This window comes from Halyomorpha halys, unplaced genomic scaffold (assembly GCF_000696795.3).
Source record: "Halyomorpha halys isolate HHAL.00 unplaced genomic scaffold, Hhal_1.1 Scaffold817.1, whole genome shotgun sequence".
NCBI lineage: Eukaryota > Metazoa > Arthropoda > Insecta > Hemiptera > Pentatomidae > Halyomorpha > Halyomorpha halys.
The window spans coordinates 558,895-578,415 of NW_027106657.1; the positions used below are offsets into that span (position 1 = coordinate 558,895).

Genomic DNA, 19,521 nt, shown 5'->3' on the forward strand with positions numbered 1-19,521 from the left:
TTTTTTAATTTTACTATGTTTGAGATCATTCATCACTATTACCTATTGCCCACAACTGTGTGGCAGATTGTAATATCTATCAATAAATAAATCTATCAATCAAAAAAATCATTTAAAGTAGAGTAAATTTACTAAAATATGAGCCCTAACAGAGCTTTTTACGTTCAATATTTTCCGAAATTCTGTTTTTTTTTTTAAAAAATCAACATAAAAAAAAAAGAATGTGCTGAAAATCGACAATCAGTGAATTTATTGTGGGTAATCTATATTTCAGGAACTATGAGGCGTACATATGTCTATTAGCGTTCAAATTAAAGCTCGTTTAATATGCTATAAAGTAGTTTATGACGTTTATCTTCATAGGAGAAGTAGTTTTCATATTTGCTAAAAACATTAAGTTAGTTGTATGACAGCAATGAAGAATGATGGACAATTGTATGATTGATTGATCCTCAAGATCCACAAAAATAAATCATATTATTTTAATCATGATATTTTCAGGCGAGAATTTCGCTCGTTTCGTATGAGAACTATTTTAAACAATTTATTATTATCAAATATTTTTAAACTATTATTTAACCTTTACGGACATAGAAATCCTTAAGGTTACGACTTATTCCAAAACACAACACCCATCACACTTCTCTACTCACAGAATGTGCATCTGGGATTAAGATGAATCTTGAATTCATACTCTTCCTTAAATATCATTATCATATTCTGTTTTTCGTATAAAATGTCTAATTTTTGCCGGAAGTTATACACATTTTGAGATCTCCTGATTGTGTGTGAAAAGCCAAGCTTATAAACAAGACGTCGTACGAAGCTTAAATAAAATCAAATTTAAAGCTACTGTAACCCTCAGATAGTTATAGCTTTTCGATAAAAACTTAGTCGTAAGCTGTGTTTGGCAAAAAGTAATTGTAATTTCGAACCATTATTACATTAGCAGTGGCTCATCAAGTAGCTGAAATTACTAATCAAAATTGTAAATTAATTTTCTAATTTCAGATTACAGCAATCGGAAAGTAATTTTGATTGTAATTGCCATACCTTTTGGCCGTACCACTTTATTATTTATTAAATTTTTCATTTTTTTTTTATTTTCTAAAAAATGGTCCGAACCATTTTGATTTAATTAGATATATCAAGGTACAATAAAATGGACTTAAATATAATCTGGGTTTTAAGTTCATTTAAATAGGGTTTAAAAACAAAATTACCGAATCATCTTCTTCAAAAGTACCTTTAATTTTGTTAATTTAAAATAATTAACGATTAAGCATTAACAACCGTAATAAAAACGTACAAATATGAACTGAGAAACAGTTTGATAATTGACTAATGGAAGAATAAAGAATATTAAATAGGTGACTGTAAGACGTACAGTTGTTACCGAATCCAATCATACACGGCTTTGTTATATATTTTTCGTAATATTGTATTCTTGACAGAAAAAAAATTTATATTCGATATTCGCACATCAATAAAAATAAGAATTTTCATATGAATAGAAAAATAAAAATTTATTTGTAGGAAGATACTTGGTCTGTGTCAACCTTTTTTCAAACAGCCCTGACGAAGGCATGCAAAGTGGGGCGAAACGTTGGTTGACATTAGTATTTTCTACTATTTTGTACCTTTATCGACCGCCACCAGGGCTATCTGTCTACAATTTACTTCATACGGTCTATTATCCCCTTCCAATAAAAATATTTTGAAGAGTGCGCGCATAGCACCGAATTTTTTTAAAAATTATGGAAGATACTATTTTTCCAGAGGTCAGAATTTTGCAAAGCTATTACTAACTTTTAGCCAAGCTATAACTTTCTAGGTTCTCCTAGATAGTAAGGACTCAACTGATAACAGATATTTTAATCGAACTGAAAAACGGAGACTGTTTGATCCTACGAGTGTTTCTCTTATCGTCTTCTAAATTAACGTCTTATCTTGTTTAATTATTTCTACATAATATGGAATGAAAATATTGAAATCTTTATCTCGAAACTGTTCTCATGTGCTTGGAATGTATAGTGACATAAGGTGAATGGTATTGCAATGACATAGAAGTTAGAATGAGAAGGGATAGTTACCACAGCGAGGTCATCCGCGGCATCAGCGTGACGGAAGTAGCAGAAGAGGACGAAGATGAGGAACCGGACGGAGCACATCATGTCCGACACTGCAGAGCTCTTCCACTGCCTCCGCTATATGAAGGAGCTCTTGAATCATATCATCGCTACTTTTCGAGTGTTTTCCTTCTGTTTTTGTTTTATTTCGATGTAATTGCGCCCACTCAAACTTTTTTTTTACAATTGCAGGTTTGTGATTGCTTTTATGTAATTGTTTTTTATAAGTTTACAATATATCATTTATCATTTTGTCTTTTTTTTTATTTGTTAAAACATTTTATTGGTAAACTAGTTGATTGCCCGTGCCTCAGATAGCAATTACATGGTTCTTATCGTTGTCAACTACGCAAAAGAAGGGCTTTTATCATTTATATGACTTTTTTTATTTTTTTTTATATATTTTATATACTAGAATATTGATGTTTGTTGTAATTCTAATAAATCTGTGGCTTTGAGCATTAAAAAACCTTTTTAATTTTTTCAAGGTTTCTAGGTTTTATGCAGTAAAAAGGATACGATTTCGGTAAAGTAAGTCAAAATTTTTTTTTAGGAAGGAACAAGTTATATTCATTTTTAGCGTCCTCTGAAACTTTCAAATATCATTTTCAAAGAAGCTATAATTTTTTTTAAATTCCGGGGACTATTTTTATAATCCATATAATCAATAATAACACTTCTGGATTTAATCCAGATCATCGTTGGAAAGCTGAATGTATTCTTTTAAGGATTTAATGGCCTTATAAGGGCGAAATATTGATTTTAAATAAAGAAAATTTTTTAGTTTGTGCCTTTTGCTGCAGTTTATAGAGCCCTAAACCATTGACAAGTTTGTCGTAGATCGGTTGATTCATTTTGAAGTTAAGTCTATTTTTTTTAGTATAGTGTAATATATATATATATATATATGTATATAAAAGTTAAGGGAAGTTAATTAAAGGGCGAAGTTAGCTGTTACCTGTCTTATCACTTCATCTATTTAATTGATAATTAAGTTTCAATAGTGTTCAATTAATGTAAGTACACCCTTAAATATAGCAATAGCGAAGCATTGCAGGGCCTGCTTGTAACAAATAATAAATAGCAAGTACTTGGATTACAAATATTTTTGTAAGTATATTAACATCTATAAAGAATAAGAATAAGAAATATCAACTTTGTTGCAGCCAATGATACAACAATTTAACAAAAGGTGGTGATACAGGGCTTTGTGAATTCGGTCGGAATAAATCGGACGATCTAATAAATATTGATTGGAATCGGCTTTCTTCAAGTTTCCTGTTTCTCTCTTAGTTGTTAATAAAATTATTTAATTTTTATATTTTGATTTTATCCATATTTTATCAGAGCTAACAATGAGAACTGATTATATATTTCAAATAAGCAATTTCAACTCATGTTTAAATATGAACAAAGTTTTATGTATGCATCTTTCGTCATTACCCATTTCTTTCTACGACTTTTATATGTTACTTATTATCTTTTTTAAAATCTTTGGCTTCCCTACGGTTTATAATAATTCTATATTATAGCTCTTATTTCCAAAAATGTTTTTTTAACCAGAAAAAAAAATTCCTCTTATCTCTTCAAGTTATTCATCAAATCAATTCGCCATTTAATCCTTGCTAGACTGTTTAATGACGATAAGGCGTATCAAGTATTAAAGTCACTTAATTATACTTTACTTTACGGAGTTTAAACCAAATTGTTTGGATATATTCTTAGAAAATTCTAAAAAATTGCAAAATGAATTCTCCAAAGTGGTACTACCGGTCCATCGATTTTAACAAAAAAGATTGGCTTAAGATCCCAGCCATTCGCATGTATGTTTTTTAGCTAGGCTTTTCAGATAGGGAAAGAGAGACAATGCACACCAGTGTACCCAGCTGAAGAAGAAAGCGATGACCATATCTTTTTTTCCTGTCCCCGCTTTCAGAAAAACAGAATTGAGTTCAATCAGGTCTGTAGAATAGTATCGAAAACCAACAACATTTTGACAATAATGCTACTTTCCCAGTGCTGGGTGGCGGGGCAACGACTGGCAGCGCAGATCCCCACGCAGCTGAGGAAGGAAGAGAAGAAAGGGCGTGGTAGGTGGTAGCCTAACATAACGAGGTGGCACACAGCCAACTCCCACGGAGGTGGTTTCGGAAAGTAAAAATCCTGCACACGGATAAGTACTGCAGGTACTGGTCTCTCCACGTCTTTTAAAGATTTTCCTCTCCCAAGGTAAAAAAAACACAGACTATTGCAATATTGATTATTTGGACTTTTGGGACCTCAAAACGTGTATTACATTTCCACAGAATATATATTCCACATATAGGTAAGTAAAAGTAAAAATATAATGATAATAAATTATAATACATAATATAGTAAATCCAATGATAAACAAAAAACAATTATGAAAGTATTTGAATACTCACAGCATTTGCACAAGCGTTCACAATGACTCGCAAGCATTTATAAGTGCTCTCAAGCATTCACAAAGATTTATGAACATTATTAAGAGTTTACAAACACTCACAAGCGCTCACAAGCACCAACAAGTATCCGAAAGTACCGGCAAGCATTTTAAAGGACTCACAAGCACTCATAATGTTTTGCTAGCGCTCAAAGCATTCAAAAGTGCTCATAAACATTCGCAGGCTCTTTCAAGCACTCAGAAAAACTTGCAAGCATTTAATAGGAATTACAAGCATTTGCTAATTGTCGCAAATATGTACAAGCATTCGCAACTACTCATATGCAAGGACTCACAAGTTCTCACAATGGTTCGCAAACGATCAAAACATTTAAAAGTGCTAATAAGCATTCGAAAATTCTCACAAGCATTTGCAGGCACTCACAAGCGCTGACAAGCATTTTTAAGCACTCACAAGCATTTGCAAGCCCTCACAAGTGGTTACAACCATTTCCAAGGACTCAAAAGCACCTACAATTACTCACAAGTGCTTGTAAACACCCAGGAGCATTCGAAAGCGCCCAGATCATTCGCAAGTGTGCTTACACACAAACAAGGACTAGCATTACACGATTCTTATGAGGAATCATAAGCAAGCTTAACAGAGTGCTCGGAATTGCTCGCAAGCGTCCGCAAGGAAATGTAAGCTCTGCCAAGCACTCATAAGTGGTGATATCCATTCACACGGACTCATAATGCCCGCAAACACAAGCAAGCATTCGGAAGCGTTTAGCATTCACAAGGACTGACAATCGCTAAAATGAATTCACAAGCATTTGAAAGCACATGCAAGCACATAAAAGAGCTCAGAAGGGTGTGCAAGCATTCGCCAGAATAAATGAACACAGGCCAGCATTAGCAAGCACTTGCAAGCGTTTTAAATGAATTACTCAAAGCATTCGCAAACGCTCACAATTATTCGCAATCATTTACAAGTGATAGCAAGCATCCACAATCGTTTACAATTTATTACAAGCACTAAAGTGCTCGCAAGCATTTCAAAGGACTCATAAGCATTCGTAAAAACCTACACGCATTCGAAAGCGCTCAAATCATTGAGCTCAATACACGTAAACAAGCACAAGCATTTTAAATTGTTCACAACCATTCCCAAGAACAAATAAACACATATGCATATGCAAGTGCTCACAAGCATTCGTAACCACTCACAAGGGCTTGTTAATACTCGAAAGTGCTAAAAAGCACAAACACCCAGTTACAAGCACTCGCAAAACATTCGCAAGCACTCACAAGAACTAAGCGTTTTAACTTTTCAATAAATAGTTTCATAACTTCCGAGTTCAATGTTTCTATAATTTACAACTTTCTTTGCTATATCTTAGGAAAAAGGTAGAAACATTAATACATACATACACATAATATATATATATATTTGCTTATTGTCGCTTAATTGTTATTAAAAATTTAAAAAAAATATTTCCAGGGTAGGAAAAAAAAGTTAAGAACCACTGGCTTAATGCATCTGGTACTCAAGTACATGTCACTTGATTTTTTTACCATAATAATTATATTTCTCGAACATTTTCGAGAAAAATCAATTCCATAAAGTGGCACTTCTGGTCAGTAAATTTTCGACTTTTTTGATCGAAAAAGTTGCAGTCATGACCCAAGCATATACCCGCCTTAATTATCTAATTTTAGCTTCGTGCATATTTTCTTTTTTGAACAAAGCTGACCAAACACGGAACATTTTCCAAGAATTGATTATTTAGATTCACGGAACCTCAAAATTACCATTCCATCGAAAATTTTAATTCGCAATTTTTCACGAAGGTGATAATTTATTTTACCATATATCGTTTATAGTTAAATGGAAGTATTAATTAAACCAGCAGATTTTTTAGTTTACTGAGAATAAACATACGAATATTGGCTATTATGTACATGCATTCACGCAATTTAATTTGTCAGTTATATCATTGATATCTTATCTTTGGTATCTTAATATATCGTTCTATTAATTAATTACTAGTATTTTAGGTTTAACAAAAAAAGAAGTTCCACTAAATATTAATATAAATATATATTTCTATTATAAAAATATCTCTTCTTATTTTAGATATGGAAGTTTTGAATATATCTGGTAACATGTATGTATATACTGAGTGGCAATAAACTATTCATAATGTAATGCATCTAAGAATCAGTATTCCTGAATAACATCCAGCATGGGTTGGTAAAGCAACGACCACACGTTTTTGGCCCACATGAAATCCAAGTGGTTGAAGTAATAGAAGGGTACGACAATATCTTCAGCCTGAGCCAGTTTCGACTTCAGCTTTAGTACGTCCTGAAACAATTTGACATTTTTGAATAACAGAATATGATGTTGAAATTTAAAGAGGAATAAGGATCGAAGACTCACCTGAATGCCAGACACCCAATCATTCTGCGAATAGTGAAGTGTGATGGGTGTTGTGATCTGGGATAAGTCGTATTCTGGAGGATTTCTTTGACCGTAAACGTAATAGTTCTCGTACCAACCGTAGTCGAATTGGGTGAACTTCTGGCCTGAAAAGATATGATATGATTTATTTTTTGCGGATCATGAGGATCAGTCAATAAATACAACTATATTCAGGTGAGCTTTTGCCACTTCATTGTTTACATAGTCATGGGAATTGTCTATTACAATTCGTTCTACGTTGTTGTGGTACAACTAACTCATGGTTTGTCAATAATTTTTTGAGCAAGTAAAATGAAAACTACTACTCCTATGAAGATAATCCTCATAAACTACTTTATAGCACACCCGACAATATTTAATTTGAGTGCTAATAGACAAGAGTGCTAAAGTAAGTTCACAGTAGCTTTTAAAAAACTGTATCTCTGGAACTAATGAACGTAAAGAACTCTGTTAGGACTCATATTTTTGTAAATTTACTCTACATTAAATAATATGTTCAATTAGTTTTTCTAGTGTTGAAGGTAGCTTAAACGATATAGAGCTTCGAATGAAAAATTATATTTTTTTTTAACGTTATAAAAATAAATGGCGGCTGATTTATTTATCTGAAATCACAGAACTCCGAAACGTGCTTCTCCGTCGAAAACTTGAATTCGTAAATTTTTTATGATCCCAATACTTTCCCTTACTAAATAAAGTAAGTGAAAGTATTACTGTATCTTCATAGGTACGTGAAAGTAAAAAATTTCCCAACTGTCCCCTTTTTCAAGGCCTTATCTCAGACGTTATATGTTTTGCTTAGTAATTGCATTAAAGTGAGAGGAGGAAGTTAGGAAAGTACATAAATTACCTATTATAAAAAAAAAAAAAAGGTTAACTTTTCTTCAAGATGCATGAATTTCACTAACATTTAACCAAGGTCACGTACAAAAAAAATACTTTTCAGAATCACCACCAGAGCAGTGGAAGAACACTACGTGGTAAAGATATTTAAGTAGTATAAGCCGTTACTAATTTCCATTATTATTTAGATTTTAATATTTAACATTTTATTATAAAGAAATTGTCTTCACATTATTCAAGAGAAGAGAGAAATGCTTTATTTGGCCATGCTGGCCATTGACATTTTCCATTTTTTAAACACTAATTACCAATAAACTAAATACAATACATTTCAAATATATTTTTTTTCTTAACAAAAAATTTCTTTTTTCCCCATATTATTCCCCTCCTTCTCGCACAAAGCCAAATAACAGTTTACCAATTCGTCCAATTATTCCCCCTGTTTCGCTCCTTCTCATTCCTCTCCCCTTCAGTGATCCGCAACAACAGTTCGATATATTAAGCAAATTAGCAAAAAGCAACGACAAAAATCGGATTACTTAAATCCGACACCGTCAATTCATCCTTTTTCTGTTATAATAAATAAATAATAAAATATATGACAAAAAATAGAGATAACTTCAACACGACTCAACTAATCTAGACGAAACTTGAGAATGGTTTAGGGCTCTATAAACAGCACCAAATTTATACCGCATCACGTATTTAATTAAACAAATCAAAACCGGAGATATACAATAAACCGTTTAAAAATTTTTTTTTGTAAACCAAAATTTGGTCCTTATATATCGGCATTAATATATATATCTTTTTTTAAATGTAGGTTAAAATAGTAGACGTTAAGCTTTTTAACCAGTTGTATTAACGTAGCAAGTGGATAAAAGTGAAGAAGTCATGAACAATGAACTCCAGGAGAAAAAATAATCCTACAAATAAATTAAGTTCAATTATTTCTAACTTTTAATTTATTAAAATATGGTATTTAAAGGTTTTGGACGACGCCATTAACGAATATGAAATGCTTTTGCATAAAACAATTTTTTTTAACCCACCTTATAAAAATTCTCATTTTTTTTTTTTAATTTTTAGTAGAATTTATAAATTTTGTATTAATTACGTTTTTCCAAAAGTCTTAATTTTGTTAATAAATTAACGCCATAGTTATAATTACCTTGAAAATAGTATTTGAGTTGTATTAGGGTTTAATTTAGTTACATTTATTTTTATTTATATTATTTTATTTGGATTTAGTTATTTGAGAAGAAAAATATGTAATTATATTTATGTGTTCTAATGAGTAATAAATAGAGACAGTTACTAATAGTACAAGAGCCTAAGAGAAGAAGAAAGGCAGTTACCTAACCCCTATTTTTGATTACTTTAATGAAAACTATGTATAATTAATAGTCAAAATTGATGAGTCTGCCAAGTATAAGTAGGGGGAGATAAAAAAAGGCGGCTGTTTCAAAGCGATAAAAAAAACTAATTTTTCATTCGGAGCTCTATATCTTAAAAAGTAGGAACAACACAAGAAAACCTAAGAGAACGCCATTTAAAGAAGAGTAAATTTGCTAAAATATGAGCCCTAATAGAGTTATTTACGTTAAATAGTTTTCAAGATATAGCTTTTTAAAAAGCAATATTTCATAAAAATGTTGTATGGGACATACTGAATGATCAGTAGTTAGTGAACTTATTTTGAAAAAATCATATCTCAAAAACCATTTGACGTACAGATGTCTATTAGCCCTCAGATTAAAGGTAGTTTAATGAGCTATAAAATAGTTTATGATGTTTATGTTCGTAGGAGTAATAGTTTACATGAAATTTGCTAAAATAAATTGATTTATAGTTGTTCGGACAAATTTTCATTTGCCAAAATTATATTCATTTGTGAATATCATAAAAACTACTACCCCTACGAAGATAAGTATCATAAACTACTTTATAGTAAGTTAAATTTCCTTTATTTCGAGTGTTGGCAGACATATTTGCGTCTTATGGATCTAGAGATATATTTTTTCAAAAATCCAAAGTTCTATACGAACAACTAGAAATTAACATTTTGTGAGTTTATTGTGTCAAATATCATAAAAAATACAACTTCTACAAAGATAAACATAATTGACTATTTTGTAGTAAATTTTACTAGCTTTAATTTGAGCGCTGGCAGACATCAGTACGTCCAATGGTTTCTGATAGTTTTTCATAAATCAAATTTATTGTCCGAACAACTATAAATCAATTTATTTTAGTAAATATCATGAAATGTATTTACAATGTACAATGTACAACTATTATTCCTACGAAGGTAAAGGTCATAAACTTCTGTATAGTCCATTAAACTAGCTTTAATTTGAGTGTAAAAGACGTATCAGTACGTCACAGAGTTCCTGAGATATAGATTTCTCAAAATAAATTAACTAACAACTAATCTTTCAGTAGATTTTTAAGAAATTTTGCTTTTTAAAAGCTATATCTCTAGAACTATTGGACGTATATAGCTCTTTTAGGGCTAATATTTCAGAAAATTTACTCTTCTTTAAATAATGTGCTCTTAGATTTTCTAGTATTGTTGTTAGTTTTTAAGATATAGAGCTCCGAATGAAAAATCAATGTTTTTTTAAGGTCAACAACCGCCATCTTTTAATCAACAACCGCCATCTTTTAATCCCCTACCTATACTTGGCAGACTCATCAATGTTGACTAGTAATTATTGTTTTTTTTTGAAAAGTAATCAAAAATTGGGGTGAGATAACTGCCTTTTTTTCTTCCCGGCTTTTAAGGGTTGATAATCGTCGCTAAGGCGTCACCTAGCAACGGGCCGACCATCTTCGTTTTTAGTGGAGTTGCGGCTAATTAGTTGCCATGATTGTAAGCAGGCCTTTCTGCGTTTATAATTTAATAGTTTGGACATTTTGATTGCGCTTAATAAGATGTGGCCATTTTGGCTCTTGGATATTTGGACTATCGATGAGCCACTTCACTAACCTTGCACCATTGCAGTGGTGTATTTAGCTACAGAGCTGAGACCTACACATCTCGACAAGCAAAATATCTTCCTCTGAATACAGAAGAGTGGATCAACTTTTCGTGGACCAGTATTTATCTATTTTTTTTTTTTTTGTTTTTTTGTAAATTTGTCTCTTTTTTTTTCTTAATTATTTATCTAATTTCATTTTGTTTAAGGTGCTGTTTTTTTTACTTGTATTCATTGTTTTAGTCATCTTTTGTTTATTTTAGTTTTAGTTTTCAAATGTTTATATCCGGACCAGTTAGTTGTTTGTTTTTTTTAAAGCCTTCCAACGAAAAGACATAGTCAATATGAGGTGGCTTTAACAATAACTTTCTTTTTTAACAAAAAGATTGGGGTGGCCTATAACCTTTCCGGGAAAATCCTGAACATTTAGAAACAAGTCCCATCACGATGGGATGATTGGCATCGCAGCGCATAAAATACAAAAACAAATATTTACTTTTATGTATTCCATTTTTGAATGCAAAAAAAACAAAAACACCTTTTTTTCGCGTTTTTTTTTTAAGGTTACAGCTTTAAATAACGTAGAAAAAAAAGAGTCACTTATTACTGTTTTAAGCATAGGTAACTTACCATTTGTTGCCAACTGACTGAAGTGCGTCAACTGCTTGATGGATGCACCAGCTGGGGTATATGTGGTAATAATAGGGATCAGTGTCTGAAAATTATTTAAAATAATGTTCTTATTTAAAAAAATAAAATAAAATACGGAATTCTGCTAATGATAATATCTGGACTAGTCTATAAATAGAATCAGCCCGTAAATACCTTGTTAACATTTTGGGCGTCATAACCAGCAATGATAAAGAGAATGTTTTCACACAGGATACTGGATAATGGTAAAGTTTTGCAGAACATTTTTTCAATCCCTCGCATCAACGGTGAACTTGATAAAATGTTGTAAATGTTTAAGTAGGAGAATGCTTTCTGTCACAACAAAAAAATAAATAAAATATTAGAATATGTATGTATTATAGCATACAATATTAAACTAACTTTGAGATTTATAAATAATTTATTTATTTTCCGAGCCTTTTCATACGTTCAGTTGTTGGTATGCTAACAAATACTATAAAAAAAAGTAAGTCTTTTCTAGATTTACCAAATGATATTTATTTTCAACTTTGAAGTAAGAAATACGGTTAACTTTTTATACTCTTATTTATAGTAATTGAAAATTATGAAAGTGAATTCTTTCATTCATTCTTTGAAAGTAGAAATCCTATTCGAAATCTTCAAATTATTACCATGTCATTCTTATTTTTTAGGCACTTCATAAACTTGTATCTTGAAGGCGTGATATATCTCTGTATGTTTTGTTTCGTGCTCTTCCCATTAAAAAAAAAATACCACGCCTTTAAGAGCAGTATTGTTTTGTAACAAATGCAAAAAAGTACTTTATGAAGTGGAGTTCCTTTACAAGGAAAATTAATTGTATAATTTCAAAATGGTTATTAATTTAAGAACATATTTTTTGGATTAATTATGTTTATTTTAATTATTCAAATTAAATCACACTATCACTTATTGACCCTTCTTTCCTTAGTCTGCTGGTGTACCTCAAGCTAGTATCCTTGGTTTCATATAGTTTATACCGCTGACATCTCAATCCATCCCAACACTGTTCTTACCACGTATGGCGATGACACGTGTTCAATCAGTGAATAATGACCCATCCATTGCATCCCAAACCCTCCAATATCCACTATTGAAGAATGCTATCAAAACAGTAGGATTAAATTAAATTCCAATAAATCCCATTGAATCACTTTTTTTCCTTTGTCGTAAACCTATGTATTCATGTTAAACAGTATCCTTTAATGATACTCCACTTATTTCTGTGGAACAGTAGAATAGACCAATTACCATCCGGACAAACGACTAACTTGGAATCGTCAAACAAGACTGAAAAGACAGGGAACTGCTCGTCGATTCCGACTATTACAACTATTACTACACAAACGGTCTAAACTTCCAACTGATTACAAAAGACTCATTTATATAACCAGATGAAAGCCTATCTAGACATACAGAGTTGAGCTTTTTAGATCCACCAAACCATCGAATTCCTCAACCAAAAGTCCTTAATGCTTGTTACTTTGGCACAAATCAAGTCATCCACAATGATCTCAACGTTCCATATATTGCCAATTTGGCCAGAACCAATCCAAACCAATCCTACATGACTAACTACATGGCCACCAAAATCCTCTTGTTTCTCATTTATTACATACTCCAAGGAGTCTGGAAAGAAGATGACTTCAAAATCTTCTACTCTAGAAATGTTATTGGAGTTCAATCAATGGGTAAATTCTCCACAAGTCTGTATCATGCCATTTTATAATATACATCATACTTACTTATTGTATATATTTTTAGCACGGTTGTAAAGATCAATAAATAAATTATTAATTAAAAAAAACAACGTAATAATACACTCAATTTCGAACATTCATAATTCCAAATCATCTACTTCGGATGGAAGAGATATTTATTATTGAACACTAAGAATTCAGTTAAGATTAAATAAATTACATAGTAGGCTGTCTCATTTCAAAAGTTTCATTCATGAATTAATAGAGATTATGATAATGCTGTATTATAAATTATTAATGATTTTGAATTAATTTTGGAAGAATATGCATACCATTAGTGCATTTGAGATGAAGGTGAGTGCCCTGAGGGTTCCTCTGGTGTGGTCGAGGAAGGCGATAGGTGCCAAGGCGGACATGTGGATCACTTTCTCGTTGTACTCTGGCCTCAGGGACATCAAGGCGAAAAACTGGGTCGTCCCCTGGGAATGGCCGATGTAGAAGAGTTTCGTGTGATCGGTTTTGTCCAAGATGAAATCGATAATGGCTGGTTGGTCATAATAACCCATTTCGTGGAAGCTGCAACAAACATTGTAGTTAACATAATCTACTACTTACCACTAGAACTCATGACGGGTCTTTGGTTCAGTACTAAGGAGATACGAACATTTTATAAAAGGTAAGGTACGCCACTTCTTTAATTGCAATATACTTATAGCCGATTCTGGGAGAATAGAGAATTCAGACGGAGAGTTCATATAGTAGGTGCTGAGAGGGCAAGGTAGGGTAGCACTCTAATCTGGCCATGGATACAGGAAAATATTTGCTTTCAATGTTTACTGGGAGGCGAGTTTAGCCCTAGTTATATGCAAGAAGCTGTATTTGCTACCCAACTGTAGTGTTATGGGTGTATTAAAAATATGACAATTTAGCCGCATTTGGAACTACCTCTTTGTGATTGCACTCGTTACAGAACGTTAGATAGCAAGAAAGTTGGTCTTTTGTTTGCAGGGGGCTGTTACCCTTTCTCCTGAAGCAAAAATGACGTCTCTAGGATTGGGGATTAGGTCAGTCTTGTAAAAGGCAAGTTTACGTTGAAGTTAATAGGGATTACGCATATTAATTTAATTATCTGAAAAATAGTCCATAGTAAATGTTATTTCCAATAATTTAGTATATCCAAAATGAAAATCCACTGAGTCATGCTCAAGAAATACGTTCTTTCGCTCATTTCAACATGAATATTAAGGATCTATATATAATATATTTACTATTTATAACTATTATAATTATTACTATATATAATATATATAATATATTTATTAATTTGTTTTCTAGGAACAGTTAATAAAAAAATAATTTATTTTAAGAAAAACCTTTAAATATGAAGTTTGATACAAATAAACAGTTGTTTCTAATGTAATGTAGAAATTTGTTTATTGAAAAAAAAAGTTAAAATATTAAACATTATTTTTTAGAATATTTAAAACAGAACTTTTATATAAAAATAATTACTAAGAGCCTATAGTAATTCAAAAAACCAATATCAACAACAAAATGTTAGCACGCTTTGAGTGACTCTCAACTGTCAAATATGACGTATTAGTTGCCACGCCTACGAAAGGAATAGTCTTTTCTTCTGACGTCACTCGCCCAGGATGCGTACCCCCTCCTATATACTTCTTCCCCCGAGTTTGGTACAGAAAGCCATGTTGTATTACATTCTTAGTTATCATAAAGTTAACATTACTGTTTTGGGTTTTTTTTTTTGCACTACAAAATGTATTGTATAAGAGTGTATTCCCAAGCAATATAGCAATTATCATATATTTTATATATATGATATTAAAACTTTTATAAATACATAAAGTAATATGTTGAAAAATTACGATCGAAATTAGTGAACTCACCCGATTCGCGGCTAGAAGTAAGAAGTGATTTAGTTTCTTTTGTTTTTCTTATAGTTTGGTATTTAGTCGTTGGCCGAAAGCAGACTAGTAGATTTTATTTGTGTATGTTTTTTTAATTTATTGTTTTAAAAAAGTGGTTTTTCACATAGTTTATGCATGTGTTAATTGAATGAACGTTACCAGAATCCTAAAAATGATATTGGGTTCCTCTCGACTCGAGTAAAGTTAAAATTGTTCCAATTTCCAACCCCTTGCCTTAAATATGTCATAATATGTTATAAACTTTTTTTTTTTGAGATTGCAGATAGCAATTTCGAATTTTCGAGCATTTGGTATTGAAATGTTATAACTACAAGAATCTGCCTGTCTCTGACAAAATGAATACATCAACGGTGTTCAAATATTTGTTAATAAATAATGTTTTACCTGCAACAAGGAACCACTTAGTATGAATAAATATCTTGATTACTTTTTTAAGAAAACATATTTCCTAAAGATGCATTAAATAATTTTTGAAATCAACCTTAAAAAAATTTGGTGTGAACAAAAACTTTACTACCGAACGACTAAAATAATGTCGAAAGAAATTTATGTTGTTAATATTGATAATATATTGACAGAAATGTAATTGGTTTTCATAATTACCTGAAGTCCCAATATTCCTTTTGATCGGAAGATTTGCTGGAATCGAGCCTGGTATGCTTGAGGCTGTAGGTGTTTCCTCTGTTGTTGGGCATCCAGACATCATAGCCATAGTCTGCCATGATGAAACCTGATGACAATGAAGAGATATGTTAGTAGAGATCTTGTGGAATTGCAGGATCCTCAACCAACCACATGAGAACTTACCGAGAGCTTGGTCCGGCCTAGAAAGGACCCAGCAAGCAGAGCTGGCAAGGATTCCATGTTGGATTATGACAGGCCTTCCAATTTTCCCCTGGCTGTTCTTGCCGTAGGGTATCCTGTGGAGGCTGAGGATGTACCCATCTTCTGTCACCACTTCGTACTCTTCGAACGGGTAGCCTTGTCCGAGAACAAGTTTAGACTGTAACAGAAAGCTTTTGTAAGGATTCTATCAAATTTACATAGTTGATGTATTATAAACTAAAATAAAAATTATTATTAAAAGATATTTTTCTGTAAATAATTGTTGATCTGAAAACATTATAATTTTGTGCTCAAGATTTCAACATAGCTACCTGAATGCGTTATTTACTTTATTCTTTCATAATTACACAAGAAATATGATATCTTTGGTTAATGATCCTTAATTATTAGCATGTATTTAGCAAACTGATTGATATATAGTAGTATATATCAATAGTATATATATTCTATTCTTAATATTTGCTAGGAAGTCTTTTTACATTAAGATGTTGCGGTGAAAAATAAACTTCCTTTAGAGTGTTATCAATATTTTTTATTTCCTATTATTAAGGAAGTACTGTTAATGGACCAACGGTTGTGCAAGGAGGTGATTTGTTCAGAATCATATTTTCTAAAAGAATAAAAGGAAAAAAAAAAGAACTCCAAAATTGTATAATACTTCATATAATTCCACAAAAATTAGTATAAGAAGACGTCAATACGGTTTTTTTTTTTTTATCGGATAAAAACATAAATGGATATAACACAATAAAAACTCAGAGATGAAAAGTGACAGCTGCCCTGGGTCGTTGGCTGTCTAACATCTTATTTATCATTTATCATTGTTTATCATTTTTACTAATCATTACTGAGATTAGTGTTTGTTTTTAATTCCGCGAACAAATAAATGCCTCTCTTTTTCCTTTCTACAGCCTGAGGATATAATCCGGAGTCGTTCATTCAGGTTTGGTAATATTCATAATGCCTACAGGGTATTTAAAAAATAATAAAAAAGACTAAGTACTTATGGGAGGAATGATTGATTAAAAAAAAAAATAACGTCAACCATCTAATATGAAAGACAAAATAAATTAGATGGAAAAGCTGAATGCTATGTTTAGGCTTGATTGTGAAAATTGTGAAAATATATATATATATTTCAGGAACATCAAAAAACTGGAAACCAGGATCAAACAACAAATCATAAACTGCTAAAATATTAAGAATATGAACTGCTTGACTTTAAACCATAAATTTGACTTTAAAACCCCACAATAAGTCACATGACAAAAAGTAGAAGAATCTTAGATGAAATTCACATAACTACAAATTTCATCAATACTGTAAACTATAGGCTGACCATATAAGTAGAACCATAATGAATCAGGAAAAACATTTAAAATAAAATTATCCAAATCAAAACCATAATTTTTAATGTAAATGGCAAAATTGATTAAATATGGACATATTAATAAAAAGATAAAAAAAAAACACATAGACATATTGATATGTTCAAAGAGATTATTTAATATAGCCTAGTATAATTTAACTTTGGTTTGTCCTGAAGGGACCGATGAATGAATCAGTAGTGAAAGACATTATTTAAATAATGTTATGTTGTACATTTTAATTCATATGACTATTTGACAATATTCAAACATTAAATAGATACACTTAATAAAATGAGGTAAAATTATAAGTTTTTAATTCTAATTATAAGGTTTGAATTGTATGTAGGTATAAATTGTTGATAATGTTAAAATGATTGTTATAATTGTAGGTATAGTACATGAATATGGGAAATACCCGAAACGTAGTACAAAAAATATAAAATAGTGATCATTTTCTAAATGGATGTTTTTTTCACCTTAATATCTTAACAGATCATTAATTAAATAAATTTTATTTTTCTCAAAATTGTGATTTTTTGTCAGAAACCCTTCAGTTCTTTTCACCGGATGTGAATCAAATCAAGCCGGAAATATATAGCTCTATAAATTAAAAATAGTAAGGTTCGAAATTTCCATATACATATATATTTTTTTGAGTGAGTTTAGAAGAGAGAGGAAATATTTTTCTCGAAAAATAGCATAGCTCTTTGTAATGTTGAATGCTGTTAATCGATTAAGTACCTAGCTTGCCATATATAACAGGTGGTAAGGCATAAAGGTAAAGGGATACACAGAGTTTCAATAACAATAGTTACCACAGCGAGGTCATCCTGAGAGGCCGCGTGACAGGAGGCCAAGAAGACGAAGAGGATCAAATAGCGCATCATGTCCGAAACTGTGCTTCTCTGCTACTTGCCTCCTTTATATCAAGGAGCTCTTTAAAATCATATCGTAGGCTAGTTTTCGAGTGTTTGTTTATTTATAATTTTCTTTTATTTCACAATCATTGCGACCAGTTCTCCGCAAATCTTGTGTCAAAAAAGATAATTTTCTGAGATTGAAGAGTGGTTAGAGTTTATAGAACTCCGTTTAATATTGAATGATGATGTGTACTTTTAAACCTTATGAATATTACTTTCAATATAGTTATTACGGTGATTTTTTTCCCGTAGAGGTTACTGCATATCATGAAATTTGTTTTAATCTATCAGTTTTAAACCATAAGTGTTTTTTACATTAAATATTACAAAACATTACAATTAAAAAAAAAATGACTGCCTTTCCTGTGTCATTGCCTCAATTGTTATTCAACTTCAAATACCCATAATTGTATTAATAAAAATATGAATAACTACTCTTTATTTAAGTTCCTTTAAAATAACGACACGAGCAATAATTATATTTGAATCTTCATACATGAATAAATAAACAAATTATTCAATTTATTTCTATATATATTATTTATATTTAAGAAAATTAAAATGAAATAAAGTTCTGCAAGTGAAATCGAAATATTGAATAATACAAAATCTATAATTTTGAATAACATCAACTACGTATATACCTAAGGTTATTTATTATACAATAGTATATACACCCTTTTCCAATTTTAGCCTCTTTTTTAATGTTGCTCGATTTAACTAACTAAATTCTCATTTTTGCGTTTTAAATAAACGTTTTCAAGGTGATATAGAAATGTCGTCAAATATGGGCTGGAAAGGATCGCCTTCTATTATTTTAGGTGTTAAGAGAAATTGTAAGTTGTAGAAATTGTCTCACATGACATGTGGATTATACAACAACAATAAAACAGATAATAAAAATTAAATACGCATTATGCGAATATAATAAATAGGCTGGTCATATAAATGAAAAATAACAGGAAATATTTAGAAATAAAATTATCCAAATATTATTAAAAACATAATTTTTAACATCTTTCTGTTCTTCCTGGTGCCTTTCAGAGTGGAGGTGCCTCTGTCCAGACAAACCAAGCCTCTCGATCCCGACCCAGCCCCCTCATGGCATCCCAGTTGTATCCTCTTCTCTCTCCCACTTTAGAGAAGTAGTCTTTCCATTGTATTCTGGGTCTCCCTCTTGGGCGTTTTCCTGTTGGTCTAGCCTCAAAATATTTTTTGG

The 19,521-nt window shown here is 31.2% G+C and overlaps 2 protein-coding genes across 2 annotated transcripts in view; both read right to left on the reverse strand.

The window, feature by feature from the left end:
• The window catches only part of LOC106686428 (gastric triacylglycerol lipase), a 20,102-nt gene extending 17,849 nt beyond the window's left edge, over positions 1-2,253 (reverse strand). The window contains exon 1 of the mRNA XM_014429737.2: positions 2,094-2,253. Coding sequence (XP_014285223.1) covers positions 2,094-2,174 — 81 coding nt within the window. The 5' untranslated portion in view covers positions 2,175-2,253. The remainder of the gene's footprint in view (positions 1-2,093) is intronic.
• A 4,369-nt stretch (positions 2,254-6,622) lies between these two features.
• LOC106686431 (lipase 3) lies at positions 6,623-18,336 on the reverse strand. The gene is made up of 8 exons (XM_014429745.2): positions 18,198-18,336; positions 15,974-16,169; positions 15,770-15,896; positions 13,550-13,793; positions 11,671-11,829; positions 11,476-11,560; positions 6,980-7,125; positions 6,623-6,904 (listed from the first exon to the last, which is right to left on the reverse strand). Exons 1-8 carry the CDS (start codon positions 18,267-18,269, stop codon positions 6,758-6,760), a joined length of 1,176 nt encoding a protein of 391 aa, XP_014285231.1. The 5' UTR covers positions 18,270-18,336; the 3' UTR covers positions 6,623-6,757.
• Between the last annotated feature and the right edge of the window lie 1,185 nt (positions 18,337-19,521).